Source organism: Hippocampus guttulatus, chromosome 13 (assembly GCF_054856545.1).
Source record: "Hippocampus guttulatus isolate MCC_2025c chromosome 13, RoL_Hgut_1.0, whole genome shotgun sequence".
NCBI classification, from domain to species: domain Eukaryota; kingdom Metazoa; phylum Chordata; class Actinopteri; order Syngnathiformes; family Syngnathidae; genus Hippocampus; species Hippocampus guttulatus.
The window spans coordinates 15568771-15592294 of record NC_141273.1 but is presented as its reverse complement, the minus strand read 5'-3'; the positions used below and the strand labels follow the sequence as shown (position 1 = coordinate 15592294).

Below are 23524 nucleotides of genomic sequence, written 5' to 3'. Positions count from 1 at the left end.
TGGCGCTACGGTCCCTCTCTCCTTCTCTGCTCGGCTCCAGAGGAGGAAACACCACAGAAGAAGACTTGGATGCAGGAGTGTCGCGGGCTCATGTGTCAACATATCTGGTCGAGCTTTCCCTTAGGGAGGCGTAACGTTATTAGGGAAAAAAATCACACTCCCTCGTAAAGCCTTTAAAAAAATCGGCCTTTAACCTTATAGTCGCGTCTTTAGTCACAAAGACGAGCAAAAGACGGTGTCGGTGAGTGTGAGTGATTTTGACGCGAGGTGAGGGTTCTCAAACGATGACAGGGTACAAAGTACGAATAGCAATAATTTAAAATCCCATATCCGGGAACGCGTTTGCTTTAGCCGGATAGCCAGCTCGCTCTGGGCTCGACACGACGGAGACTCCTCGGCGAGCGACGCTGCTGCTTGCTTGATTGGCTGCTGACATGATGTTTCCTCAATCCAGGCACTCGGTGAGTTGGTGTCCGCTTGGTGCAAACTCGTCAAAGTCCGTCAGCTGGCTGCTTGGCTTTTTACCTTAGCCGCGCGGCTAGGCTAAGCTATGCTAACGTTAACTGACGCCCCAGGACGGAAAAAAATGTCAGCTCCTTCTACTCGCCCCCCCCCCCACAACGCCTCGCATCTTTGCCCTTTTTTTTCGCCACTCGTGTCTGACTGTAATGCTAATATCTCTGCTACGATTCCAATTGAAGCGTGCGTTAGCTCGCCAGTAATGAGTGTGAACGCGTTAGCCTAGCATAGCCTCCTTCACTGTAGTGAATGTACCCAATCAGCCACCATTCAAATACAGTGGCCAGTTATTATTAGTTTGGGGGTATTTGAGAGCATTCCGACGCGTTATTCTGCACTGACAACTCATTTTTATGACTATTTGCCACTTTTTGTCTTTTCTTGAAAGTCCACCTTTCTCAACCTATGAAAAGCATCCAGTTAGAATTCAATATGTATTACAGAAGTACAGTATACTCTCATACTGAAAATTGTACAAATGATTGAACAGACGCGGGGTCAAGCTCCCCCCATCGCCATCTTAGTCCTCAGACCTCAACCCCATTAAAGACCTGTGAAGGGAGCTAAAGAGGAGAGGACCCGGGTCACTGGATAATTTTTGAGAGATTGCACAACCATCTTGTGAAACATAGGAGCAGCTTGGGTTCTGTTTTGTTGTACAAAGTATCAACATCACGGGTGCTAATAATTGTGGCACATATGATTTAATGTAAAAGAAATATTTGCATTGTGTTTTTTCCCTCCAGTGAATAAATGTACTTGAATTAAAGGTTAGATATTCCACTTTTAAAAAATGAGAGAAAAAAGAATTTAGGTGCTCAAGCACATAGCTTAACCAGGGGTGTCAATAATTGGGGTGGAGGGGGAATGTCTTTTTTTTTTTTTTTTTTTTTTTGCTTTCCCCTGTAATGTTGTCACTTCTACAGGAAAAAAAAGTACAATTTAATTTTCACAAAATTAAAACTTCTTTTTGTAAACTTCCCAATTTTGGTTGTAAAGAATACTTTAGTACATTTTTTGTCACCTAAAAATAATTGTCTTATATTTTTGTATCTATCCATTTTTTGGCAAAGCGACCTTTAATCCAACTGGCAAATTGGAATGTTTTCGAGGTGTCAAAGTTCATCGATTAATCGACAGCTGATCAGTTATTGAATAAATCAACCACTATTTTAATGACCAAGTCTACGTTTGTTTGTTCAACTTGAATTGTCCAAATCCTCTCATCAACAGTAATTATTCTTAGATTTCTGTAGTCCTTATATAATAATCACACTCGTGAGGTATTGCTTACATTGTTTTTTCTAAATAACAAAGCAATACCAAATAAACAACAGTAATTGATTATTTAAATCAGCATGTATTGTATTGTATTGTATTTAACCACTAATGTTTTGTCATACACTTTGAAGCAAAATAAATTCTTCACTGAACAATCTAGAGACGAATCGATTGTAACGATATTCGGTAGTGACAGCCCCAGCATCTCTAAAGTCTTTCCTCGTGATTTTTATCACCAGGCATCTGCACAGTCCGGACAAGCTCTCAAGTTCACCACCTCCGACTCGTGTGATCGCATCAAAGATGAGTTCCAGTTCCTTCAAGCACAATACCACAGGTAACACTTTTTTCATTTTTATTATTAGTATGGTTTTTTTTGTTTGTTTGTTTTTAGTTTTTGTTTCTCTTTAAAATTCTGAAAACATTTTGCGCTCAAGTTTTCAAGTATGTTGCTGTTTGCCATGTCTTTTGCCCGGTCGCCTGTTGTCCAGTCTCAAGTTGGAATGTGACAAACTGGCGTCGGAAAAGTCCGAGATGCAGCGTCACTACATCATGGTGAGAACGTAACCAGCAAAATCAATTTGAATCAACCGTGAGCAACAGATGTTAAAATGTTTTATGTCCTTCCGCCCTCTTCAGTATTACGAAATGTCCTACGGACTGAACATCGAAATGCACAAACAGGTAAAAAAAAAAAAAGTCGGTGTCCACGTCCATGTCATCGTGTCGTGCTCGTTTTCTCATCCGTGTCCGTTTGTCGTGTTTCCCGCTCAGGCCGAAATAGTCAAGAGACTAAACGGCATCTGTGCTCAAGTGCTGCCGTACCTGTCGCAGGAGGTAAGTAAATGCTACGCGTGTACGCTTTGTGAGTGTGTGCGTGCTTGCGTGCCCATTGGCCATTTGAAAGGGAGTGCACCATGGGTTACGGTTTACATAAAATAAAATCCCCCCCACCCACCCTCAAAGCACACCATTTTTATGCATGCTAAATGTGTGTTTGCGTTTCAGCACCAACAGCAAGTCATGGGCGCCATCGAGAGAGCCAAGCAGGTCACACCCCCTGAGATGAACTCCATCATACGGGTTAGTTAGATTGTAACTTTTTCAAGTTGAATAAATTCAGTGTTGAAAATCACATCTGACAAACCCAGTCCAACCTTGTGTGAAACAAAACAAAATACAGTGATTTGCGCAAATCATCTTCAACCTATATTCAATTGAATACTCTACAAAGACGAGATATTTAATGTTCAAACTGATAAACTTTGTTTTTACCAAATAATAATTAGCTTGGAATTTTATGGCTGCAAAAAAAAAAGTACATATAGGTTTTGGGGAAACATAAGCTGCCATTGAAGCAGCGTCATTTTCACAGACGCCCTTGCTTGTTTCAGCAAGACAATGACAAAACTACATTCTGCCAGTGTTACAACAGGGTGGCTTTGCGTATGAGAGTGCAACGGAAAATCAACATTTTTCATTATGTCAAAAATATTTTTAGGTCTTCCTTCCTGTGGAAGAGCGAAAAAAATATTTTGATATATTGTCAATTTATAACTTAGGTTTTAATGATGGGCACAGTAGTCGGAAAGGTCAGCACGTCCGCCTCACATGGTAGAGGTTGTGGGTTTGAATCCGGCACCGCCCTTCCTGTGTGAAGATTGCATGTCCCCCCCCATTCCTACATGGGTTTCCTCCCACATTCCAAAAACATGCACGGCAGGTTAACAGAACACTCTAAATTGTCCCGATGTGTGATTGTAAGCGCAGATGGTTGCTTGTCGACCCGTGCCCTGGTGACAGAACGAATCAGTCGTTAAGGTACTACTCTACATCCACGTGTCATGTCTGATGCTTTCACGTGTGTGTGTGTGTGTGTGTGTGTGTGTGTGTGTGTGTGTGTGTGTAGCAACAGCTGCAGGTGCAACACTTGTCGCAGCTCCAGGGCCTTGCTCTCCCGGTGGCTCCTCTGCCTCTGGGCCTGACTCCGCCCAGCCTGCCGGCGGCCTCGTCCGGCTCGGGCCTGCTGTCCCTGTCCTCCATCCTGGCCAACTACTCGCACGGCCAGGCCGCCCAAGCCGCCAAGGAAGACAAGGCCCGTGGGGACGCCGCCCAGGCCCAGGGCCAAGCCGACAGGCCGCCACCCAGGCCTGAGGACGGCGACAAGTCCGACTAGGGATCCCGCAGGTCATGGATGTGAAAAATGGCGGTGGCAGACTGTTCTCAGTCAACGTCACCTGTACATAGTTGCGCTTATAATGGTCAAGCATATAAAAAGAAAAAGAAGAGAAAAAAAAACCTGAAAAAAAAGTGTAAGAGAGTCAGTGTTACTCTTTTTACTTTCATTCCCCATTCACTTGTAACGGCACAAATCATAATGGAGTCAGATCGCCTCGAACGGCACGCTTAACAGTCAAACCAACGAGCCATTTGGCATTTGAGTCCATTCAAAATTTGTCTGAAAAAGAAGGGGGGGGGAACGCTCGTGTGGGCAGGGAGATCAAGTGAGTGCATTTGTTTGAGACAGTGCGTGTGTAAAAAAAACGTTTTTCTTTTTGTACCTTTTTGTCAGTTCGCCTGCTCGCTGCAGCCCCCCCCCCCGCCCCCCCCCCCCCCCGCCCCCCGCTGACTCGCTCTTGCCTACTTGAGATTTTAAAAAAGTTGGATGACAATTAAAAATTTTCTAATTTATAATTTTCACGTAAAATAAAACCAACTAAAAATGACAACCAAAATTACAACTGAACACATTGAAAAAAACATTACATATTTTCTTCATAGAAATTTGATTCCTTAAAAGTATTTTTTTTGTCATTGTAAAATGGTTACTTTTTACTTGTCATATTCAACTCAGCAGCAAAATAATAAAGCTCAAACAGGTTTGCTGTCTGACGCCTTTGTGGAAGTGAAACGGGTGTTTCCACTTTGGGCCAATAGGGGGCGGTAAGAGATTGTCATTGGCTCCTGTTATGTCGTCGCAACGAGTGAAATGCTTCGATTGCAAAATCTACACTTTGGGAAAAACATAAAACTTATGTATTTTTTTCAATCGATGGTTTTTTTTGTATTTTAAATCGTATTTTTTTATTATTTAGTAAAAGCACTTAAGTGTCGTCTGTGTGCTCCTTTAACATTAATGATGGTAGTCTTCATATGTTCTCCCAGGCAAGTGGTGTGTTTTGTGTCCGCGTGCGCGCGCGCCGTGAAGGGCCAATTTGGATACATATGAATATATCAATATATGTATTTTTAAAGCATTTTTGTATGTTTCAAAGCTGCTTTTTAATCGATCATGAAAATAGCACATTGCGTGTGTGCGTGCGCATCATTTTCTTTGGAGTTCTGCAAGTCGTTTCCTCACTTCGTAAATATTTGATCCTCTTTTGTGCAAAGATAATTGAAAAAAACAACAACCATGTGTGTAACTGACTATGTTAAAGAAAAGGCTAAGGAAGCACGAGTGTACTACGCTAACTGACAAGAAGTCATGCATGGCGCTTTTAGCAGTAAGGGAGTTTGTCTGGTGCCTTACAAATAAAAGATGTGATTGGAACACTTGTTGTCTGTTGTACCCATCAAAATGAACGGAATTTTGTCGTTGTCGAAAATAGCTGACGATTTTTAATTATGGTGAACAATAAGCATTTATCAACTAAACTTACTTCGACAACAGACAGCCATTAACAAGTCTTCCAGTCTTTGCGGGAACGCATCACAACTAAAAACCAAAATGATATGGAATAGTGTAACTATATCAAATGACAAAGCTGCAATAGAAGAGAAACACTCAATTATTACTAGTCTCTTTATTCTAGAACTAACAAGTCAAGTTTTGGGTTGAGAAAAAAAATTACAAGGTCGCGGATGACACTAGAAAAAAATATGTTCTAGCGTACTCTGTAAGAAACTGACATACCGGGTTGTACAGTATGAACCACTGTACTGTGTGTGTGTGTGTGTGTGTGTCAGCTGCAACACAATACACTTGGTGAAATGTCCAAACCAATCACGACAACGAGTGAGTTCCTTCCTGAGAGAAGAGCTGTCATTGAACGCACCACCACCTCAGCAGGAGCGATGGAGAAGAAATCAGTGTGAGTTATCCCAAAAACGAAAGATATCGTCTCTCCCCACCCCCCACCCGTCCCCTTTTTTGCCTTTAAATGCTTTGCAACCTGTAAACATGTTTACAACGACAACAATATTACAGCGTCGGCGTATGACAAAGTTACCAGCAGTGGCTAGTTAGCTTAGCATAAAACAACACGCGAGAGAAGGCCCAGCTAAGTGTATGCTCAACTAACGACTTGAGCAAAGTAAAAACAAGTGCTCATGTCTCGTATGATGGGAAATAACTAAAAGGAGAATACCATCATTAATATAGCAGCTCAAGACTTTTAAATACAAATGGCATAGCTAAGTGGCTGCCAAGCTAACTGCTAATACAAGTTGATCCAAATGAAAACAAGCGCATGTGTTGGCCAATGGTCAATCCCAACTTTTCATCCAAGTAATTTCATCTGTGCTGTATGTTGCACATGTAGCACATTTGACAATAAAGTTGACTTGAATTTGAATTACAATGTTAAGTAGAAGCTGCGATGACTGTTAATGCTAATAGAAATGAAAATCGAAGCGTTTGTCATGAAGCTTTGCCACCATGCTCTGCCCACAATCACTGGCTCATATGTTTGCACTTTGGTGCCATTTTGTGTACATGCTTCAAATTTGTTAGCAATCAGACAAAATCTCATCTTCGGAGGGCCTCTGTATAATATAGAGATGATCACCAAAATGATCAATCAAATTTCATGCTGTTACAAATAATTTGACTTCAGGGGCTGAACTGAGAGTGAAAAAAATCAAGAGTTTGCTGTTGAGCTGATGCTTCTACCAAAAATGGCAGAAATCCTCTGTGGTTTTTTTTGGTGTTGATTCTTGAGACTTTTTTGTGGGTGTACTCATGACAGACATGTTGACCAAAATTTATGCCGCGAAGGTGAAATGCCTTTAGGGGTGGAATTTTTAGAACGGATTCACGAGGACACTGCAAGCCAAAATGGCAGTTTTAAAGCAAAATGAAAGACTTCCCATGAGGTTTTAGGCATGGCTTCTTGAGACATTTTTGTGGGTCTACGCAAAATGGAAACTAGTAAATTTTATGTTGATGGAACTGGGTTCGAGGGCATGGCTTCTTGAGACTTTAAATCGGCATGTCTACCAAATTTCATGCGGCTAAGGCTTCAGACGATGAGTTTTTCAAGAATTTAAGGTAGGGGGCAGGTCCTTCCCAGTTGACCCCATTTTTGGGGTCAACTGGGAAGGACCGCGACCCCATTTTTGGGGTCAACAACCAGACATCCTGGGTTAGCATTGGCCACACCACGTTTGGCAGTCCTCAATTGTCCAACAAGTGGCACTGGCAAGGCTTGGAATCCCCCCACCCCCCCAAGTCCTGGTCCACGAGTCCACAAGTGGGTCGCCACGGGTCCCTCACACCCTGGTGTGGCGGCAGCTGTGCGAGGAGGAGGAAGAGGATGATCCAGCGGCCCTGGACGATGAGGGCGGCGGCGGGCAGTCGGGATCGTCGTCGCTGGACTGGCGGCGGAGCTCGTCCTTGTGAAGGCCCAAGCTGATGTGGCTCTGCAAAGCGGCCGGCGTCAGCCACTCTTTGGGTAGGCAGCTCTGCAGGAAGGGGATGCACGAGCTGAAATAGGCCAGACGGTTGACCCAGCGCGGGATCTCACGGCCGCACAGCAGCTGGAAAAAGCAAGACGGAGGACTTTAGCGGAAGTGTCGTTCTAAGATAATTACCTGCTCTGTGATCAAAATGAAAGTAAGCGTCAGGCATGATTCCTAGTTTGATCCATTGCTAGTACGAACATTTCCAGTTATTTAAGCAGGAAATATTATTAAATCTGTTTTTGGCATTATTAGTGGCCAAGACAGACACACAGACATGGTAAGTGACCGTACAATAACGATATTTAAACATATTTTGTACCGCTGACTTTGAAAGACAAAAAAAAAAGTGGTGGCTCAGTGCATCCTAGGCAATCCGTAACAAAATCTAGTGACCTCAGAGAGCGAGGAGGAGAAGTGGTTGCAGTTCTTGTGCATGAGGTGATAGGCGTTGCCTTTGAACTCCTTGCCAAGCTCCTCCATGATCTTGTCCATGTCCTCTTCCGTAAAGTCGGTGGTCCCCAAGACGATGGCCTCTCTGTTGAGAATTGCGTTCCAATCAGTTGGTCAATGAAGCGAGAGTGAAAGGAAAGCGACGTGGCACACCGTTGGAAGCCTCACTTGAATTTGAAGGTCTCTCCCAGCTCGGCGGCATTGCCCGGGTTGATTTCAAAAATGCCGCTGAAAGGGTATGGGTGGCCCCCATATGCAAATTCTAGTGCACAAAAAAATGTCACAATTAGACAGCACCTAATCATCGACTGTCCTGTCCTGGGATTTGACCTATGACCTAATGCCAAGTGATTTCCATCTCTTGAAAAGGGAAAGGTGATTTGCGATGTTTTAAGTTACAAGCATGTTCACTGCACAAGTCAAACTTGAATCCCAAGGCACCCTGTATCACGTGATTTTAATATGATGTCCTGTGATTGAATGAATCAGATTTTACGTGATGTCCTGTCTCCCGTTGTCTGATGAAATGTGATGTCCTGTGACATCCCGTTTTGTCACGCAATTTCAAGTCATGCCCTGTCCTCACATGCATTCCAGTCTTGTGCTGTCGAGCGATTTAATGTAACCCCATGTCATGTCATGTCCTGTCCTGTCATGTGATTTAACGTCACATGAACCAGTTTAAAGCTGCGTCTCACCTCGGCCATAAATCTCGATTCCTGAGTGGAAGACTCCAATTCCGAGATTGGATGTGTACTCATTTATCCAGTACTGCAGGGAAAGAGGATAGTCATGAATTCAGTAGCATTCGGACATATGCATTTGTTTGTAAAAAGACAAAGCAGAATATATGGTTGTTTTTTTTTTACTCATTTCCTCCATTAGTGTTGTGACGTCGTTGGAATCCCCCCACCCCCCCAAGTCCTGGTCCACGAGTCCACAAGTGGGTCGCCACGGGTCCCTCACACCCTGGTGTGGCGGCAGCTGTGCGAGGAGGAGGGACACTGTGTTCCAACGACTGAGCCCTGCAGTTATGAGCTCGCATCACACTTTGATTGAAAATTAAACCATCCACTATTGTCCATTCTCGGGATGTTCTCCCTCATCTTTACAGTACTGCAATTCATCCACATTGGCTATCAAAAGTCTACTTAGCTCAAAACCTCAGTGCGTCCAGAAAGTATCCAAAGCGCTTCACTTTTCCCTCACTTTCGTATTACACGCAGTGGACCTCAAACTTTTGACACTAAATAACATGTCAGAAAATGCGACAAAAGTAATACTTGCGCTGGACTTTCCGGATTTATTGATTTGTATTCGTTCATCATTATAATTTAGTGTGCTACATTATGGTATATGTCAGCGAGCTACCAGGTGTAGCCGATAAGGTCAAAAGTATATTAATATAATTTATCATCACCCTCTTAAAATATTGACCAGTCCAATTTTGACAAAAAAAATATGTTCATAATATTTCTGCTCAAATCGGCTAGATCCTGAGTTGAACAAGTCACCCTTGAAATAAACAAATTAATAAACGAAATCCGTATTTGGTTCAGGTGTTTTTCTTCTCTAAAAAATAAATAATGACCGGCCATTATTTAGGGAATGTGACGATAATTAATATTTACAATGTTATTAGTTTGTTTTTATAATAGAGTCCTGATTTGATTTTGACGTTTGAGAACTGCACAACAATCGAAATTGTACCACTGTAGAACTTTTTTTTTTTAATCAATTTAGTTTTGCTGAAGGACCATACAACGCATTCAGAAAAACTAAGTTTAAACCGAAATAAATACTGGTCTGAAATTGCCACACTAAAAATGCAATTTATAGAATAAAAAAATGACTTAAAAAAAAAAAGAAACCAATTGCATGCACGTAAAACAGAGCTCGGTCTCGACGTGGACCGAGTGACCGTGGCGAAAGGCTGCAGGGCAGGGCAGCAGGTGTCAGATTACCAAATATAAACGAGAGACGACAACAATTTTTTTTTAAAAAAAAAAGGAAAGGCCCGTACCATGTCATACACGTTGAGGATGACGGGTTCACTGGCCATGGCTCCAAGATGAGCGTGCGGTGGATCTCAGCACGCCCACACCTTCCTCCTCCTCCACCGCCTCCGCTTCCACACACACTGGGCCACGCTGCATCCACACGCACACGCGAAGTCTGAATGTCACTGCACGGGGGCAGAAAGGAATGAAAGCTCAAATCCAAGCGCAGTAAACCGCCCCAAAGTGTTCATAATGGCCTGAGCGTCCTCCTCGTGTTGTCCCGGGCGTCCATTTTGATGGTGACGGTGGGGATGATGATGAGGATGATGATGAAGGGGCGTCCGCGTCCACGGTGGATGCTCGCAGCTTCGACCATGAGCATCTCCGTCCGGCGGCGGCGGTCCTCTCGAGGCTGGCCCGCGACCAGCGTCCTCCCGAGAGGCCCCGCCGCTACGACATGACGATGAAGACTCCGAAAATAATCGGTTGAAATTGCCCCCAACTCGGTCGGTGTTAAGTGCGCTCGGTGTGGTTGAACACTGCGGCTCTGGCTCCGCCTCCTCCCGCTTCTGGCTGGACAATGACGTCATTAGGCCTCGCGGACGGGAGCGACTCCATGACGTCACATTCCGTGCCTTGTAAATCACCTTCGTAACATCAGATGGTCTCGTCGACCACGCATAATCGCGGTTCAGCACCCGCGGATTAACAAAATGGTTTTGTTTTACGTCTCCTTCCTCCATTTTTGTGTAAAATGTATATTGAATGTTTATTCCTTTGCTTTCGTGTACTAGCTCACAGTCTACTTCAGGATTGGGCAATGGGTGGCCAGCGTGATTGATACCCCCCCCCCCAAAAAAAAACGAAAAATAGACATCCATCGACAGGGTGGAGGAGGGGTTGTGACCAACTTTTTTTTTTTACCATATCTATGCAGCCAGTACCAAGTGGCCCATAAAGTTTTCAATAGCCGCACACCTGGCCCTCCCAGTACTGAAGGGGATCCTCAATTACTTTACATTTGATTTTATTACATAACATAAATATGCATTCTGGCAACTATGTACAAAGGGTGCACACAAAGGCATTTTACATGCATTAACAGTTGCTGTGATGTAAAACACTTGAATTTTTCTCATTTATTTCCTCTTCTGGCATACAGTGCACAGTATTCACAATCCTCAGCAGAGTGACATGAAATGTATTTACAAGACAACAGACACTAGAAACTTTCCAACACGCGCGCGCACAACTCTCTTTCCCATTGGAGCTGCTCCATGATTGTGGCTAGTGCAAAAATAAACCTTTGCGAAGCTGATATCTTCAGAGCTACTCACGCCTCTTTGCACAGTCATGGGGAATGTAGAAGTCATGTGATTTCAAAAATGGCGGCATCTCGAATTAAGACTTGGAATTCACAGCGCACCAATTTAGCAACTTTAAAAGACCGGACTTGATTCAACACTATGTAGTTTCTGTGGTTCCATTTTCAGGTAAGAATAGTGACAACAGCCCAAAAAAAAAAAACCTTGTTGATTCGGTGTGCAAAGTTTGAAAATGGTTTATTTGACTACCAAACTATATAGCAGTATAAAAGTGGCAGTGTTGACCGAGAAATATTCAGATCTTAAAAAAACCCAAAATGTTTTAATTTATAATTTGATCAATCTTGAAGTATTAAGGAGAATAACACATTTTTATAACTGAATTAACCTATAAAATGTGACATGGCCCCCCAAAATATATAGATATTGTTCTTCAACACAATCTAAATGAGAGACTGGACAGAAGCACGCATTCAGATAGTAGCCAAGCAGCACACTCCAATTTGAGTCACCAGTGCGGCAAGACCCGATAACACTCAATTTTCGCATTTTAGCGGTTTGGCATTGCCGGATTATTACCGGGAACCAATTCTTGGTTATTGGCTGAAAATATCATCCTCTTCACTGTTTCCGTGTGCAGCCAAAAGCACACGGAAACATCAACGCTTCTTTGATGCCATCCGGTGGCCAAGGAACTATGTTGATATGAGCGAAGGAGGTTCAATTGAGAAAAGTGCTTTGATGCCATCTTGCGACATCTTGTGTCAGTTATAACGTTTTTTTTTTTTTTTTGCATGTGTATGATTTAGATCCTGGCATGTGATGGCCTTTATTTAAGGATGGCCATGTTACGAAGGGACGTCCCACAAAGCAGCGTGATGGCGTGTATCTCTGCGAAGAAAAATGCGTCATTAGCTCATCGAAAGAAAAAAAACTTTTTTTTTTCAATTTCCCTTCTTTGGCCTTAAGGAACATGCTCAATCCTTTAAAAAAAAAAAAAGATATGGAATTGTTAAAACGGTCTCCTGATGTTACGGATGTAAACGAATGCGAAGAGGGCAGCGGCGGCTCCTGTTAGCACAGCGAGTAGTCCCAGATAAGGCGCTGAGGGCGCAGGATCGGCTTGGGAATCGGAGGATCCGTTCATATGATGGGGCGACTGCAAATAGGAGAAAATAATTATTATAATTTTTTTTTTTTTGGTCATGCTTTATTTCCATCGTACCTTTTTCAGAACACGTAGATCCACGTCCTCCCCCGCTGTCCGGAACAAATCCACAGCAGCTCTGTGTGTCTGTTCCTCCAGCTTGACACCATTGATCTACACATATAAACACCCCCCCCCCCCAAAAAAAAATAAAATAATAATAATAATAAATAAATAAAAATAAAGCGTCAGGCTCAACAAATGTGATTTTTTTTTAAATTCATAAATAAAAATTGAAAACAAACTCAACTCTCTCAACTCAACTGTATTTATAGAGCACTTTCAAACAGATAAAGCACGATAAAATGAATTGTTTTTTCACTTTTTTATATCTATATATATATTGAAACTGGGTTTGAAAACAAAAATCACCCTGGTGGAAAAAAGTGCAAAGAGAAAGAGTCTGCTCCAGCCTCCACCTCTGCATGTAAAACCTCTGACACCATGAAACTGTTAGGACGCAGGTAGCGTTGTCTTGTTTTAGCTGAAAATATGGTTGATGTCAACAGGGGGTGGAATAAAAGCAAAGGAACCCAAAGTCACTCCAAAAAAAAAATAAATTATGTCAGGGTCAAAAGAGATTGAAAGATGTCCTTTCCTAGTCCAATTACGTCAGACCATCCATCCATCCATCCATCTTCTACCGCTTATCCGGGGCCGGGTCGCGGGGGCAACAGCTTTAGCAGGGAAGCCCAGACTTCCCTCTCCCTAGCTACTTCTTCCAGCTCTCCCCGGGGGATCCCGAGGCGTTCCCAGGCCAGCTGGGTGACATAGTCACTCCAGCGTGTCCTGGGTCTTCCTCGGGGTCTCCTCCCGGTGGGACATGCCCGGAACACCTCACCAGGGAGGCGTTCAGGAGGCATCCGAATCAGATGCCCAAGCCACCTCATCTGGCTCCTCTCGATGTGGAGGAGAAGCGGCTCGACTCTGAGCCCCTCCCGGATGACCGAGCTTCTCACCTTATCTCTAAGGGAGAGCCCGGACACCCTGCGGAGAAAACTCATTTCGGCCGCTTGTATCCGGGATCTCGTTCTTTCGGTCACGACCCATAGCTCGTGACCATAGATGAGGGTTGGAACGTAGATCGACCGGTAAATTGAGAGCTTCGCCCTTTGGCTCAGCTCCTTCTTCACCACGACAGACCGATACAACGTCCGCATCACAGCAGACGCTGCACCGATCCGCCTGTCGATCTCTCGCTCCCTCCTGCCCTCACTCGTGAACAAGACCCCAAGATACTTAAACTCCTCCACTTGGGGCAAGATCTCTCCCCCGACCCGGAGGGGGCACTCCACCCTTTTCCGACTGAGGACCATGGTTTCAGATTTGGAGGTGCTGATTTTCATCCCAACCGCTTCACACTCAGCTGCGAAACGCTCCAGTGAGAGTTGGAGAGCCCCGTTTGAAGGAGCCAACAGCACCACATCATCTGCAAAAAGCAGGGATGCAATACTGAGGCCACCAAAACGGACGCCCTCAACGCTTCGGCTGCGCCTAGAAATTCTGTCCATAAAGATTATGAACAGAATCGGCGACAAAGGGCAGCCTTGGCGGAGTCCTACCCTCACTGGAAACGATTCCGACTTACTGCCGGCAATGCGAACCAAACTCTGACATCGGTGGTATAGTGACCGAATAGCCCGTATCAGGGGGTTCGGTACCCCATACCCACGAAGCACCCCCCACAGAACTCCCCGAGGGACACGGTCAAACGCCTTCTCCAAGTCCACAAAACACATGTAGACTGGTTGGGCGAATTCCCACATACCCTCGAGGACCCTGCTAAGGGTGTAGAGCTGGTCCACTGTTCCACGGCCGGGACGAAAACCACACTGCTCCTCCTCAATCTGAGGCTCGACTTCCTGACGGACCCTCCTCTCCAGCACCCCTGAATAGACCTTACCAGGGAGGCTGAGGAGTGTGATCCCTCTGTAGTTGGAACACACCCTCCGGTCCCCCTTTTTAAAAAGAGGGACTACCACCCCGGTCTGCCAATCCAGAGGCACTCTCCCCGTTGACCACGCGATGTTGCAGAGGCGTGTCAACCAGGACAGCCCCACAACATCCAGAGCCTTGAGGAACTCCGGGCGGATCTCATCCACCCCTGGGGCCCTGCCACCGAGGAGCTTTTTAACCACATCGGTGACTTCAACCACAGAGATAGGAGAGCCCACCTCAGGGTCCTCAGACTCTGCTTCCTCCAAGGAAGACGTGTTGGTGGAGTTGAGGAGGTCTTCGAAGTACTCTGCCCACCGGTTCACAACGTCCCGAGTCGAAGTCAGCAGTGCCCCATCCCCACTGTACACAGTGTTAGTGGTGCACTGCTTCCCCCTCCTGAGACGTCGGATGGTGGACCAGAATTTCCTCGAAGCCGTCCGGAAGTCGGCTTCCATGGCCTCACCGAACTCTTCCCACGCTCGGGTTTTTGCCTCGGCGACCACCGAAGCTGCGTTCCGCTTGGCCAGTCGATACCCGTCAGCTGCCTCTGGGGTCCCACAGGCCATAAAGGCTCGATAGGACTCCTTCTTCAGCTTGACGGCATCCCTTACTGCTGGTGTCCACCAGCGAGTACGAGGGTTGCCGCCACGACAGGCACCAACCACCTTACGGCCACAACTCAGATTGGCCGCCTCAACAATAGAGGCACGGAACATGGTCCACTCGGACTCAATGTCCCCCGTCTCCCCCGGAACATGGGAAAAGCTCTGTCGGAGGTGGGAGTTGAAACTCCTTCTGACAGGGGATTCTGCCAGACGCTCCCAACAAACCCTCACAATACGTTTGGGTCTGCCAGGACGGACCGGCATCTTCCCCCACCATCGGAGCCTACTCACCACCAGGTGGTGATCAGTTGACAGCTCCGCCCCTCTCTTCACCCGAGTGTCCAAAACATGCGGCCGCAAATCCGATGATACAACCACAAGGTCGATCATCGAACTACGGCCTAGGGTGTCCTGGTGCCAAGTGCACATATGGACACCCTTATGTTTGAACAAGGTGTTCGTTATGGACAATCCGTGGCGAGCACAGAAGTCCAATAACAAAACACCACTCGAGTTCTGATCGGGGGGGCCGTTCCTCCCAATCACGCCCCTCCAGGTCTCACTGTCATTGCCCACGTGAGCATTGAAGTCCCCCAGCAGAACAAGGGAGTCCCCAGCAGGAGTACTCTCCAGCACACCCTCCAAGGACTCCAAAAAGGGTGGGTATGCTGAGCTGCCGTTTGGTGCATATGCACAAACAACAGTCAGGACCCGTCCCCCCACCCGAAGGCGGAGGGAAGCAACCCTCTCGTCTACCGGTGTGAACCCCAATGTACAGGCACTGAGCCGGGGGGCAATGAGTATGCCCACACCTGCTCTGCGCCTCTCACCATGAGCAACTCCAGAGTGGAAGAGAGTCCAACCCCTCTCGAGAGAACTAGTACCAGAACCCAGGCTGTGTGTGGAGGCAAGTCCGACTATATCCAGTCGGAGCTTCTCTACCTCACACACCAGCTCGGGCTCCTTCCCTGCCAGAGAGGTGACATTCCATGTCCCAAGAGCTAGCTTCTGCAGCCGAGGATCGGACCGCCAGGGTCCCCGCCTTTGGCTGCCGCCCAGCTCGCATTGCACCCGACCCCTTTGACCCCTCCCACGGGTGGTGAGACCATGAGAAGGGGGACCCACGTTGCCTCTTCGGGCTGAGCCCGGCCGGGCCCCATGGGTGTAGGCCCGGCCACCAGGCGCTCGCCAACGAGCCCCACCTCCAGGCCTGGCTCCAGAGGGGGGCCCCGGTGACCCGCGTCCGGGCAAGGGAAACTGAGATCCTTTAATTTTTTTTATCATAAGGGGTCTTGGAGCCGTGCTTTGTCTGGTCCCTCACCTAGAACCTGTTTGCCATGGGTGACCCTGCCAGGGGCATAAAGCCCCAGACAACTTAGCTCCTAGGATCATTGGGACACACAAACCCCTCCACCACGGTAAGGTGACGGCTCACGGAGAGGTTACGTCAGACCATTTTGTGAATTTACATACACAATGACCCCCCCATTTGATTTGAGATGTGGTCAGGCAACGAATTGAACTTGTATCTCAAGGCAGCACTGTATCCTGGAAACACCCCCCCGCCCCCCAAAAAAAACCACACCTAAAAACCTGTGATACAACGAGCGCACGAAAGGTGAACCACAACGTCGGTCAGGATGTGTTACTTTTCCCTGTAGCATGTACATTTGTGCGTGAAGCTCAAAAGTATGTTGGTGTTTGTTTTTTCTTTTTTTACCGCTAGGATCCGGTCGCCCTCCTGAAGCCTCCCGTCCAGCGCCGCGGCGCCATCCTCCTTAATTTTGGACACGTAGATGCCGCTGTCATTGACGACGTACTCCTGGTCCACGCCGCCCACAATATTGAAGCCCAGGCCTGCAAAGACATCACGGGAGCACAAGGGAATGACAGGAATGTCTTCATTGGGGCTCGGTGAAATGGCCTTAAGGTAATGTACCCTCCCGTCTCACACACACAGACACACGCACAAAAACACAAATATAATTTCCAAAGTGAATCATGTTTTTTCCGTTTGCTTTAAAAAAACAAATCTAACAAAAATTACATTATTCAAGACAATTTTCAAGGGCTTCATCAAATGATCCTGTCGATAACATAATTTTGTGTTGATTAATCGGATTAAAATTTCATCCTTTATTTTAAAAAAACTGACCATTATTTAATATTGACAGTGCAGAAAATACATATACAGATTATACTTAGGTCAGCGACATATCAGAAAATTGGCGAAAATATTGATCATTGTAAAGGAAATGTTTGCAAATTAGGATTTTGAAAAACACAATTTCCAAAGAAACTTTTTCCTTCGTATCAGTTTTTACTGCGCCTTTCAGGGGGAAAACTTAAAACAAAATGCGATCAAAATGTCTCACGATTATGCACTTGTCTAAATTAGTAAGTACCAAATTATTTAAGTCAAAGAGTCCTTTGCAATCAGTAAAAATATGCGTCCATACATGATGCTTAATTAATTGTCCTTTTAATTACCGAACAAAATCTTGAAAGTTGCACTTTTTGGCAATTACTTTATTTTTCAAAGTCTTCAGCCCTCGTCGAAAGTTTTAAATAGGCACCGGAATGTCTTGAGTTGGGTACCATGTCCAGCGCAAGCACAGTCAGATTCACTTTCAGATGACAGGCCGAGCAAAAACATTGAAAAAAAGGCGTCCACAAGCATACAAACGCATTGATGAGGGACAACAATCCATCGGTTTGACTCCAGTCGTCAGCAAGAATGTTTTGCCAACGCTGCCAGCAATTAATTCATTTGTCTTTCGTTAACTTGGTGAGTTACTTAGCCACTAGCTCGATGAGTTTCACCACTAGCCACGTAACTTAGCTGCGACTAGGGCTAACCACCGCTGCCATGAAATGATCTTTACCTGCCGGCCCTCGCTTGAGTTTTATGTCCACCGTGTTCGAGGGTAGCGAGCCGTTCATGGTTGTTGTGAAGGAGATCGTTGAAAAGAAGAGGCGACGCAGCACTCAAACTTAATTGCGTAAAGGTGAACTCATTGGAGAATTATCCGCGATTTGCTCGCTTACTCGGACGACCAAAGATGAAGCTTTGCGCGCGGCTGCTGCCCCCTAGCGAAAGACACCTGTAAAAATTCACTCCAAAAAAATATTTTTCTTATGCTAGTATACAGTACTAATATTCGTATTTTCTTTCAGATATTGTATTTGGATGACATATTTTATTACGTAAATAAAACAATATTTGTAGTAACTCAAATGTTAAAGGATGATACAATATTGCGTTTATTTCACATTTCAATATTCATTCATAACATGATTTTGACATTCACTTCGATATAACAAACACAACTCAGGTCGCGACATATGTAAAATTGTACATTTTAAATAAATGTTTTTATTTTATAATATTTCACGTTTAATATATTTTCTTTCGTGTGTCTACCATTTGATTGCATGGCTGAAAACCGTGTTATTCAATTAAACATTCTTTGGGGGACATGAATTAATGACTTCATATATTAATTTGAATTTATGGAACTATAAATTAGTTATAGATGCATATGTGTTTTGATGTCACAGAGGTTCTGGTTTTAAGAGGTAATTTTATTAAAAAGGAATATTTTAGAAAACAAGTTGAAATAATTGCGCGTTTGTATTCATATACAGCAGTGTGTTTCAGCCATACTTTTTTAAAGCAAAAAGCAATATTGAGTAATTGTATGAAACTCGTAATTGACATGAAATAAAAAGATATATAGATGATTTCAGAGGTGCATGCATCACTTCATGGTATTATTCCGTCGGCGTTACTTAAAAAGCCAAGCATCACTGACACATTTTTATTATTTCAGTCAAATGTCCGATACACAAGTACATTTGGGGGGGGGGGTAGAATAAATCAGTCACTTAGTGTTTGCCATTATCTTGCGGCAAAAAAAACAAAACAAAAGTAGCACTGTTATCTTTGGCAATAAACCACTTCATTCTTAACATCCTCCTTCCACCGTGTCGATGCGCCGGAAAACACAGCATTTGTCATTTTGCAACTTGGAAGGAGCCAAGGCTTTAAATAGCACGTTTCAACTTTAGCTTCCTGTTTTATCCATTACAAAAGGATGCAGACAGTGAGAAAGCTTTTCATTGAACGCAATTAAGATAAGATAACCTTTATTTGTCCCACACTGGGGAAATTTGCAGTCTACAGCAGCAAGATTGGGGGACTCAGAATTTACTCACTTTTGTCTTTTTTCATTGGAACGCAATACAAACGTGAAATTCTTCGGAACAGATGACAGCATGAAATGGACCTTTTTACCATGTGTGTACACCATCATAGGTGCCAGTGTACTTCGGGCTGAGCGCCGACACGAAGAACATGGCCTTGTTGTATTTGGAGTAGAGCCGCCGAATATACCCGAAAGAAAGATAATCGAAGGGATGTCCTAAATAGTACGACAGAGAAAATTGCAAGACGTAATAGAGCAACGTTAGCGAACATTAGCTTTTGCGGCACGCTCAATTCCGGCGTCTTGGCCGTTAATACGAGTAGTGGTGCGTCATGCTGAAAAAGTCCATTCATGTTTTTTTTTCCTCCCTTAGATACTATTATGTTACAAGTGCAGTTCTAATGTCAGTATATAGCAAAGCATTATTTTTATGCTTTCTACTGAGATAAATTATATTTCAAAAGAATACCTTCTGCTAAATGAGTGTGTCAAATTCCAAAGGCGTGCGACGCGCGCAGGATTTCTCAGGGGGGGGGGGGGGGGGGGTTCTCCCTCGTTCAAATTCAGTTCGTCCTTCTGGTGAGTGGCGTTCAGATCATGTTAGGCGCCACGCTATAGAGCGCCACGTCACCCGTCACCCGCAGCAGGGTGACGTCCTCCAGGCCGCCCACGCGGTGCTCGTACTCCAGCAGGTGGGTGCCGTCGACGGCCACTTTGAACACGTCCTCCTCGACCAGAATCTTCAGCTGTGAGAAGGAACGTCAGGGTGTGTTGGAAAGTTAGTGAGGTACACCGTAGGGCTGAACTACTTTGAAAATTCATTCAAGATTTGCCTTTCAAGTCCCGTGACTTGTGAGTTTACCTCAAAGCGTTGGCCTTGAACAAAGGGGAAAACTCCGCCCCTTTCCTCGGGCCCCCAACGGCCTCCAATGCTGGAATTTCTGACGATGGTCTGCTCGTGGAAACGAGGGTTGAAGTGAAAGACCACATCTGAGCCCTTCATGAAGTCCATGTGGAACCTGGATCGCGAGAGGGGGAGAAAATAATCATTCGGTACAATACTGAGTCATTCGCAATGGCGTTGAATCAGGGTTCGACATCAACGGTGACCCAGGACCGGTGTCCGCCGCTGGCTAGAGCCACGAGCAACCTTTGGAGGCTGGCCTGACTAGGCCAGCAAAAATGTCTAAGTGACCTGCTGGCTCCAGGAACCGGCTCCCCGACGATGGTGATGACGAGACGCGGCATTAGTCCGGCATGGAGTGGGAGATCATATGGCACCATCTGCAAGAAAAACAAAAATATCATACTCATATCGAAGCCCACCACAACACGTTGACTCCACTTTTAAAGACAAGACGTCCTCTTGGAGCGAAACATGGTTCAAGTCATTCCATCTCAAAGTGGCAAATGAAACGTAAAATGAACTCTGACAGGAAAACGCTCATCCATACCATTGAACTTGTTAAAGCCTAATTGACGCTGCCCGCCTAAAATGGTTTGCAATTGCCTTTGGATACCACAAGAGGGTGGCAAAGGACTAATGTCTAAATGAAACTCCTCAACTCACTTCCCTGGCACAAAAGGTGCCACTAAGGCAATATTGTGACTGAATTTTTTTGGGGTGAGTAACTGATGATATGTTCTTCACACCCGCCGCACCCCCCCAAAAAAGCAAACAAACATCCCTGAAAAGCCCATTAAGTCAGTGTGTGTTTTCCTTAACAGCAACCACACATCAAAAATGAGCAAAACTGATACATTTTATTTGCAGTGACTTAAAAAAAATTGCGGCCAGTGATACAAATAGTGATTTTTGTGCATGCAGCAAAGCAGTCATATCAATGTACTCAATGTGTCCATCATAGTATAGAATTCATATAACACTGGTGCTCAGAGTCTTAATTCCCCCGTGCGCCGTGTTTTCATCAAACCACATGTCGATTCTGGAGATGACGTCCTTTGTCTCTTTCATTTATTTGGCGGATAAAATCTGGGCTGAAAGACAAGAAGATATTTTCAAAAAAATAAACCCATTTGACTTTGTGATGATGCTTCTCGCCCCCAGCAGACTTTGACGTATTATTGCCCAAGCCCTCGTCAGGAAATTCTGCATCCCAGTGAGGCGGGAAACAGATTGGAAAAAAGTTGTTGTTTCCACCAGACGGTACAGGTCCAAGGATTTTCCCATTCTACATCGGATTAAACCAGACAGCTTGGTGGAAAAACATCAAGCCAAAGGTTTGTCACCACAAAAGCTTTACTCCACACCACCGCAAGCCAGCAAGCAAACGGACTGAACGCAATTTATTGTACTCACCAGCATGCCTCCTGGAGCTGCAGGGTTGTCGTAAGGACCCATTGGGCCTGGACCGGGACCGAAGGGACCCGGTGCCGGTGGGAAACCTCCACCGCCAGGTCCCCAAGAGCCAGCGGGAATAGGGGGAAAGCCTCCACCAGGGGGGAATGCCGGGAAAGCACCCGGGCCTGCAGAAGGGGGGAAACTGCCCGGACCTCCTGGGCCGTACATGCCGTTACCCCCTGGTGGGTAGTTACCCGGGAGAGGCATGTTGGGATAAGACCCGGGAGGAGCGCCGGGACCGGAGGGGAAAGGTCCCGCTGGGTATGGAACGGGCCCACCGGGTAATTGACCGGGTGCTCCTTCAGGTGGGTAGTGCCCTGGGAACTGACCGGGCGCCCCGGGGCTGGCAGGGTACTGCCCCGGGGCCCCTGGCGCCGGAGGATATTGTCCAGGCATCCCGGGATTCGAAGGGAATCCACCCGGCGCAGAAGGATAGTGACCCGGCGCTCCGGGGCCAGAGGGGAAGGGAAACTGGCCTGGCGCCCCGGGGCCCGTGCCACTAGAGAAACCGGAGGGGGCTGAGGGCTGAGTTGGAGCTCCGGGGGCTGACGAGGGCCATCCGGGGTTGGAAGGAGGCGGAGGATTGTTTGCTGGTGCTGTCGGGTTGGTGTTGCCTTGTGGTTTGGCCTGGCTTGGGGTACTGTCTCCCAAAGCGTCTGTTAGCTACGGTGGTGGGGGCAGGGGGGGGTTAACAAGTGTCATTGTACAAAAATAACTAACAAAACCATGCATACGGGAAAACTCACCGAGAATTCCGACATGACCTAAAACAAAGACAAGAGTGAATATGAGTATTTTTGGGCCGGGTAACAAGCTGTCAAGCAGGAGGGAGTGTCTTTCTCACACACACACACACACACACACACACACACACACACACATCTGAGTAATGGCACACTAAACATTTCCATTCTGGACAAATGAGTAACAAAGTCCATGAAGGTGGAGGCCCGAGTGGAACGAACCGACGTTAGGCTAGGCAAATCAAGCGCTGTCACCGCGTATGCGCTAAAGGCTATTTACTTGTTTGGCCAAACGAGCTAAGTTGCTACAGTAGTGTTGACAGGGTGACTGGGCTAACTGGCTGCGAAACTGTTAGCGACAGAAGGCTAACTCGTTTGCTCGTTAACTCCGCTGGCAGTATAAGAAGACAACAGGAAAGAATATGGGATTATTGTCGATAAAAACCTGGCCGGGTGGTGCAGTCTTCAGAAGTGAAAGTGGGTCGCTTGTTGTCCAGGAGCGTAGGCCAGTTAGCCAGCCAATTTAGCCTCCTTTAGCTAAGTTAGCTAACTACAAGCTGCGGCAGCTGCCTGCTTGCCTGCCTGCCACAACTCTTAAAAGAGGAAGTGCAGGCGCGCCCATTGGATGACATCACGGCATTGACATTTTCAGAAATTCTTCTTTTTATTACATTATACTGTATTTAGAACTGATAAAAAGATATAGAAATTAAGAATATAGATACCGAAATGTGTAATGTCATTTTATTTTGTCAGGGAAGGTACATACCTGTATTTACATCGACAAATTATTTTACTCCATGTATTTTTGATTGATATGTATACATCAAGTCTCAAAATTGCAGAGAACATGAAATGTAAAAATATTTTTGACATATACTCTTAGTTGTTTGTTTGTCTGTCAATAATTTGTCTGTATATGTACTTAAATGTTCCTTTGTTAATGTGTCATCTTTGTTTATGATATGTAATTGAACTGGAATGTCTGATTGTTTGTGTTTCTTTTGTTTGTTCTCGTATGTTCTATCGAGAAAAAAAGTTATTGGATTGTAAAATAGAATATTAGTTCAAAAAATCGTTCTGTGATAGGCTCTTTGGTGTCAGGATCTGGGAAAATGTAGAGAAATACCGCCTTCAAAACGCTGGACATCCTATTAAGTTTGAATGTAAACATGTTTAAAATATATATACATACACTGGT

At 45.4% G+C, this 23524-nt stretch overlaps 4 protein-coding genes across 4 annotated transcripts; 1 reads left to right on the top strand and 3 right to left on the bottom strand.

The window, feature by feature from the left end:
- The first annotated feature begins 47 nt into the window (after window positions 1-47).
- On the top strand, window positions 48-5353 carry LOC147196589 (TLE family member 5-like). The gene is made up of 8 exons (XM_086127672.1): window positions 48-267; window positions 352-461; window positions 2040-2137; window positions 2292-2355; window positions 2440-2484; window positions 2575-2637; window positions 2809-2883; window positions 3710-5353. Exons 2-8 carry the CDS (start codon window positions 435-437, stop codon window positions 3974-3976), a joined length of 639 nt encoding a protein of 212 aa, XP_085983798.1. The 5' UTR covers window positions 48-267; window positions 352-434; the 3' UTR covers window positions 3977-5353.
- A 234-nt stretch (window positions 5354-5587) lies between these two features.
- LOC147196588 (deubiquitinase DESI2) lies at window positions 5588-10490 on the bottom strand. Its single transcript, XM_086127673.1, has 5 exons — window positions 9959-10490; window positions 8634-8706; window positions 8104-8197; window positions 7879-8020; window positions 5588-7560 (listed from the first exon to the last, which is right to left on the bottom strand). Exons 1-5 carry the CDS (start codon window positions 9995-9997, stop codon window positions 7294-7296), a joined length of 615 nt encoding a protein of 204 aa, XP_085983799.1. The 5' UTR covers window positions 9998-10490; the 3' UTR covers window positions 5588-7293.
- A 455-nt stretch (window positions 10491-10945) lies between these two features.
- Window positions 10946-18058, bottom strand: synj2bp (synaptojanin 2 binding protein). Its single transcript, XM_086128177.1, has 4 exons — window positions 17896-18058; window positions 16731-16867; window positions 12486-12581; window positions 10946-12419 (listed from the first exon to the last, which is right to left on the bottom strand). The coding sequence occupies exons 1-4, from the start codon at window positions 17951-17953 to the stop codon at window positions 12273-12275; spliced, it is 438 nt and encodes a 145-aa protein (XP_085984303.1). The 5' UTR covers window positions 17954-18058; the 3' UTR covers window positions 10946-12272.
- Window positions 18059-18817: 759 nt separating this feature from the next.
- On the bottom strand, window positions 18818-22918 carry lgals3a (lectin, galactoside binding soluble 3a). The gene is made up of 6 exons (XM_086127928.1): window positions 22769-22918; window positions 22327-22344; window positions 21539-22243; window positions 20414-20502; window positions 20081-20237; window positions 18818-19964 (listed from the first exon to the last, which is right to left on the bottom strand). The coding sequence occupies exons 2-6, from the start codon at window positions 22339-22341 to the stop codon at window positions 19809-19811; spliced, it is 1122 nt and encodes a 373-aa protein (XP_085984054.1). The 5' UTR covers window positions 22342-22344; window positions 22769-22918; the 3' UTR covers window positions 18818-19808.
- Between the last annotated feature and the right edge of the window lie 606 nt (window positions 22919-23524).

Bases quoted from the DNA above. Each gene is read 5' to 3' on its own strand.
- LOC147196589 (XM_086127672.1), top strand. From the start codon at position 435: ATGATGTTTCCTCAATCCAGGCACTCG. The intron at 2,356-2,439 runs GTGAGAACGTAA...CGCCCTCTTCAG, and splicing joins TGCAGCGTCACTACATCATG to TATTACGAAATGTCCTACGG. The intron at 2,638-2,808 runs GTAAGTAAATGC...TTTGCGTTTCAG, and splicing joins TGCCGTACCTGTCGCAGGAG to CACCAACAGCAAGTCATGGG.
- LOC147196588 (XM_086127673.1), bottom strand. From the start codon at position 9,997: ATGGCCAGTGAACCCGTCATCCTCAACGTGTATGACATG. The intron at 8,198-8,633 runs GTGAGACGCAGC...TTTGTGCACTAG, and splicing joins AATCGAGATTTATGGCCGAG to AATTTGCATATGGGGGCCAC. The intron at 7,561-7,878 runs GTCACTAGATTT...TGCTTTTTCCAG, and splicing joins TCTCCTCCTCGCTCTCTGAG to CTGCTGTGCGGCCGTGAGAT.
- synj2bp (XM_086128177.1), bottom strand. From the start codon at position 17,953: ATGAACGGCTCGCTACCCTCGAACACGGTGGACATAAAACTCAAGCGA. The intron at 12,582-16,730 runs GTAAAAAAAGAA...TTATATGTGTAG, and splicing joins AGGGCGACCGGATCCTAGCG to ATCAATGGTGTCAAGCTGGA. The intron at 12,420-12,485 runs GTACGATGGAAA...TCCTATTTGCAG, and splicing joins ATCTACGTGTTCTGAAAAAG to TCGCCCCATCATATGAACGG.
- lgals3a (XM_086127928.1), bottom strand. The intron at 20,238-20,413 runs GTCACTTAGACA...CTCGCGATCCAG, and splicing joins CCGGTTCCTGGAGCCAGCAG to GTTCCACATGGACTTCATGA. The intron at 19,965-20,080 runs GTAAACTCACAA...TCCTTCTCACAG, and splicing joins TTCAAGGCCAACGCTTTGAG to CTGAAGATTCTGGTCGAGGA.